Source organism: Microtus ochrogaster, linkage group LG1, assembly GCF_000317375.1.
Source record: "Microtus ochrogaster isolate Prairie Vole_2 linkage group LG1, MicOch1.0, whole genome shotgun sequence".
Lineage (NCBI taxonomy): Eukaryota > Metazoa > Chordata > Mammalia > Rodentia > Cricetidae > Microtus > Microtus ochrogaster.
In genome coordinates this window covers 41,193,149-41,197,927 of record NC_022027.1, presented here as the reverse complement: position 1 = coordinate 41,197,927, position 4,779 = coordinate 41,193,149, and the positions used below count along the sequence as shown (strand labels likewise).

The following is a 4,779-nucleotide window of genomic DNA, read 5'->3' as shown; positions in this document are numbered from 1 at the left end:
TACATGCAGGGAGAACATTGTATACATAATAAATAAATAAATATTAAAAATTATTTTTAAAAAAGAAATACATCATAATCATTATAAAAGCCCACATTGTTTCCATTTACATTTATACTTCTCCAAATACATTTTCCAAATCCCTACATAAGCTTATTCTAGTCAAAAGGTTCAACATTTTTGCAGACTTAACTAAATATCGAGTCTAACATATCCTGCTCTTATAGCACTTATGGCAGCTGGCAGCTACTTGCATCTACAAAGTTAAAAGCTAGCAGACATGGGCACAATGCTTTAAAGTCAACAATATTCAAACCCATGCAATTCTTTCATGCGTGCAATATATGCTTTTCTACAGTTCCCTTTTCTACAAGAGAATCCATGTCTCAATCCCTGTAAAGGACAGACTTTGATAAGGCACTCTTCTCCCATCTAACTATGAATTCCTGCATTTGGTAAAGATGGATCAATCCATCCCATATTTTACGTTTTACATTATATCCCATATTTCCCATCGGATCATATTAGATCCTATCATTAGGACCTAGATCATAAAGATCATACTAGATCTACATGCTTGGGGTCCAGGGAATTTACTCTCAACAGTTGGCACTATGTGTATTCCTGAGACTTTTTTCCTATTCTGTATATTCATGTCTTACTCTCCTTTCCTGAACTGGGAGGCATGGTTAATGTCCCGTGTTGTTTTCTCATATGTACCTAACTATATTTATTGAGTTAGAAAAGCTCCCAGGAATAGGAGTTGTAGTTATTAATTCCAGAGAAGAAATTTGAGAAGCATTAATCCTCTTCTGATTCTAAGGGGAAACCATTTGAGAAAGAACAGAAGTTCCAGGAAAAATTATGGCTCTTGCCTGTGTGAATGACAAAGTAAAACTAAAAACTGGCAATAAATCAACAATATAGTAAGAAAAGAGTCTGCAAGCTTCATGAATTCATCAAAGTCCTGTGGTGCCCTGAAGTCTACTGTTCGTTGCCAAGTGAGAGACCTTCTTCCATGGGTCTTGCCTCATATAGACCCATTCATATGTTAATCCAAGATGAGGCTGCACAGCTTCCAACACTGTAGATATGTTTTGTTTGCCTGTGTAACTACTATTCCAGACATAGCCTTATTTGTTGGTAAGGAGAGAAGAGAGTGTTGCTTGGTAAACACAATCCAGGTGCCAAGACATAAATTTATGTTTTCTGTATTATTGGTTTGAACTGATTTGCATAACTTTGAACCTTTTATTAAATTTTATACTGGAAAATGTTTAACTTGAAATAAATTATTCAACACTTTGCACCACATACCTTAGAGAAATGTATTCAGTTGATGTCAGTTAGGGAGGGATTTGAGAGAATTTGAAGGCCCGAGAAAATAAAAAAATTGTAATTCAAACACATTCTGAGTGAAAGTCTTTTAATATTTAAGATGAATTGGTTCCCAGATTCCAACATTCATAATCTTCAGGTTTTTAGGTTCTTTACATAATTGCCCAATATTTGCATGTATCTAACTTGTATCCTGTCAAAAGTTTGGACCTTGTCTATCTTACATTATGCCTAATATAAAAATGTTATGCAAATAATTGCATTCCATATTGTTTATGATATAATGGAAGGAAACTGGGGTTGATTCTGCTAATGTAAAATTCAGATATAGAGAGCTATTTTTTTTTAATCTACTGTCTTTGATCAAAGACATCTATCTGACATTGAATTATATTGGCAAGTAATTAATATTGACTATTAGTAATCTTTTAACAGCTTAATACAAAGTCTCAGTCTTGCTGACACTCTAAAGTTATATTTTTTAGAAGAAGTAAAAGAATTCCTCAACACATTCTAAGCATTGAGGTGGGTGGATTCTGGTAATTAATGGTATATTTCCAGTTCTCTCCCAACCTGTAACAGGTTAAGAGACAAACAGAAGTGACTTTGTTTAAAATCTTGTTGAAAATATAAAGTAACATGGGGTCAACAAATCTAGTGTTTCAAAGGTTTTTAGTGGGCGATATCCTCAAGAATTGTGTATCCTCAAAAATTTGTGTAACTTCAAGCTTATTTCCTTTCTGTTCTTTTGTTGTTGTGGTATTTTATTTTAATTACAAGATTTTTTTTTTCCTTTTCCCCTATCTTCACACCCTCCCTTAAGCCCTCATCTGATACCCTTCAAATTCATGCCCTCTCTTTTCATCAAGAGAAAATTATTTACTATTGCAAGCATGTAGTTAGTTGCATATATATGTATATTCTTAAATATAGCTGGTTGAGTCCATATACCTGCATGTGTGTTTTCACAGCGCATCATTTGACATTAGACAAAAGCAATTAGTGTCTTCTTCCCCAGGGAGGGCTGCCTCTCACTCCCAGATTTACTCACTTGCCTGCACTTCCTTGTGTAGGGATGTGACGTCATAAGCTTTTCCCTATGCATTTTGGCATGCCTATTTGCATCTTACTCATAATCTTTATTTACTCTGCTAAATATTGTCTCACACCTCACATACATCTTTATTTGTAGCCTGACATATATGATTAAAACAACTTACCAGTTTACCTATAAATTCAAAGGAAGGACATGAAAATTTAGGCTGTGTTTGAGTTTTGATGAGGAGGCTTTGCCATTTCAGAACTTGCAATGATAGTCCCATGACTTATAGTCCTGCAGTAACTTTTCCACACATTTCAACAATCTTTACATTGTCACATGGTAGTGATACACAAATGAGGTGTGGCAATATTATGTTGTGTATGAATAGCATATAATGGAAATAAATGTACGAGACTTATTTGTTAAATTTCTTTTCTTTCCTTGATTTTAACATGTGAACTGAGTTCATGTCTCTGAAGTTTGAGAAATTATACTTCAATTAAATTAGTAATATTTTATAATATAAATCTGTATTGATTCTTTAGACATTTCACATTATACAACCCGATCCTGATCACCTTCAAGTCTCTCTATATCCTCCCTTTATCCCTGCCCCATCCCTCCTAAAAGAATGCCCCCAAGTCAATTAAAAAACAAACAAACAAAAAAAACTGACTTCTCTGTCTTTCCAATACCTCTTCTTTCATTTTAGTAGCATTGGGTGTGACAGTATGTTACAAAGTATACTGTTTTGTCTAATCAGCCCCAGACACAAATGTTTATTGCAATGAATCTTTAGTCTGGTTCAGGTCTCTGGTCTCTGGCAAGCCATCATCACCGGACCCTCGCTGAAACTCCTCTTGGATATCCTGCTGTTGCTCAGAATCATGGAGATCCTGAGGTTATCAATTGTCAGGACTAGTTCCTTCATGCATTCCAGCAGGTCATAGATGTTAGGGTAGGCCAACCCAATGCCAAGGATGTGGGTATGGGTGGTATCTGAGCCAGTTAGTCTGGTCCATTGGACCACTTCCCTCAGTTGAGGGACAGAACCAGCTCTCCTAGAACCAGGCTACCAGGGGCAGCTCTTGTATGCTGATGGTGAAGGATGGGGCCATCACTCCTGAATAGGGGGTCAAACTCTTCCATAGAAGTCAAGGTCAGCTCTTCTGCTACAGTCCAGCAGGAGGCAGTGCTGGCTCAGCATCACCTTTGCTTTGGGCATGAATGGTTCCTATGACCTCTTGTGGCCACATGGCTATGAACATTATCACAGACCCAAGCAGGAGCAGGAACACAGACCAAGACATGGCCCTCTGCAGCATCTCAGGCCTGGATGTCACGTTGGTACTGGTGGGTACACAGGTCCCCAAGATCAGTATGACCCCATAGCAGCAAGGCCATCGGACACAAATGGTCTCTGGTGGCTGTCCAGACTACCTGTATTCACATTGCCCTTGCTGGTAACAGGAGCCACAAATATCAACTCAGACTCTGGATGCTAGCAGGAATTAGTAACATTTTAAATTTGATTGATGCTACCCTTTGTTAAAATCTAGTCTCTCCAAATGGATAAGAAACTGGATATCTTCAGGAGGGAATTAGTGGATGTTCAAGGGATCCCTCTCTTCTGGAGCATTGCTGAGCAGTGGTCAGAAGTGGAGTCATTTGAAGCCCGGCCTGATGATCTTTTGATCTCCACCTATCCCAAATCTGGTAAGAACTTTGAATTTATTGACTCTCACTGGTTAGATAATGATTCATATTTAGGAGCCTGCCTGCCTTCAGATACTTGTCTAATCTAAGCTGAATTTTTCTAACATGTTAAAAGAGTATTGTGACTAATGGGAGCAATCTTGTCTCAGCTTAGATTGCTTTACGTCTATTTCCGAAGTATCCCATGAATTTACTTGAACCCACAATCAATCAAACTTCCTGCCTAATAAATGCTCTAACATCAACTTTCCTCTGTACTTCTACTAAATTCTCTAAGGGAAACAAACAAACAAACAAACAAACAATTATACTAGAGTTTAAGATATTCTAATCTACCAAGATCTCACAAATCCCACATGATTCCAGGGTCTTAGGAAGTAAACAAACATAACATGACACTGTCAGTATGAAAAACAAGGTGGTTTTGGCAATTTTTTCTCTCTCTGGGGGTTTTGGCAATTTTTTCTCTCTCTCATTTGCTTTTATTTTATAATCAAAGGACATATGCAATTGAACAGATTGTGTTCTCATTTGAATTTGGTACTTTTTTTTCAAAGGACTGGTGAAACATTTTCTCATAGTTGTCAGATTGAATCACTGTACTGAGCTCAAATGGGTCGTATTGTTGGACATAGCACCCTGATAATTACAGGCAAAAGTTCTTTGTATTCTTTTTTCACACC

The 4,779-nt window shown here is 37.1% G+C and overlaps 1 protein-coding gene across 1 annotated transcript in view; it reads left to right on the top strand.

Moving 5' to 3' along the window:
* The window catches only part of LOC101991570 (sulfotransferase 1 family member D1), a 19,853-nt gene that overhangs the window by 6,512 nt on the left and 8,562 nt on the right, over positions 1-4,779 (top strand). The window contains exon 2 of the mRNA XM_026785246.1: positions 3,940-4,096. Within this exon, the coding sequence (XP_026641047.1) occupies positions 3,949-4,096 (148 nt within the window). The 5' untranslated portion in view covers positions 3,940-3,948. The remainder of the gene's footprint in view (positions 1-3,939; positions 4,097-4,779) is intronic.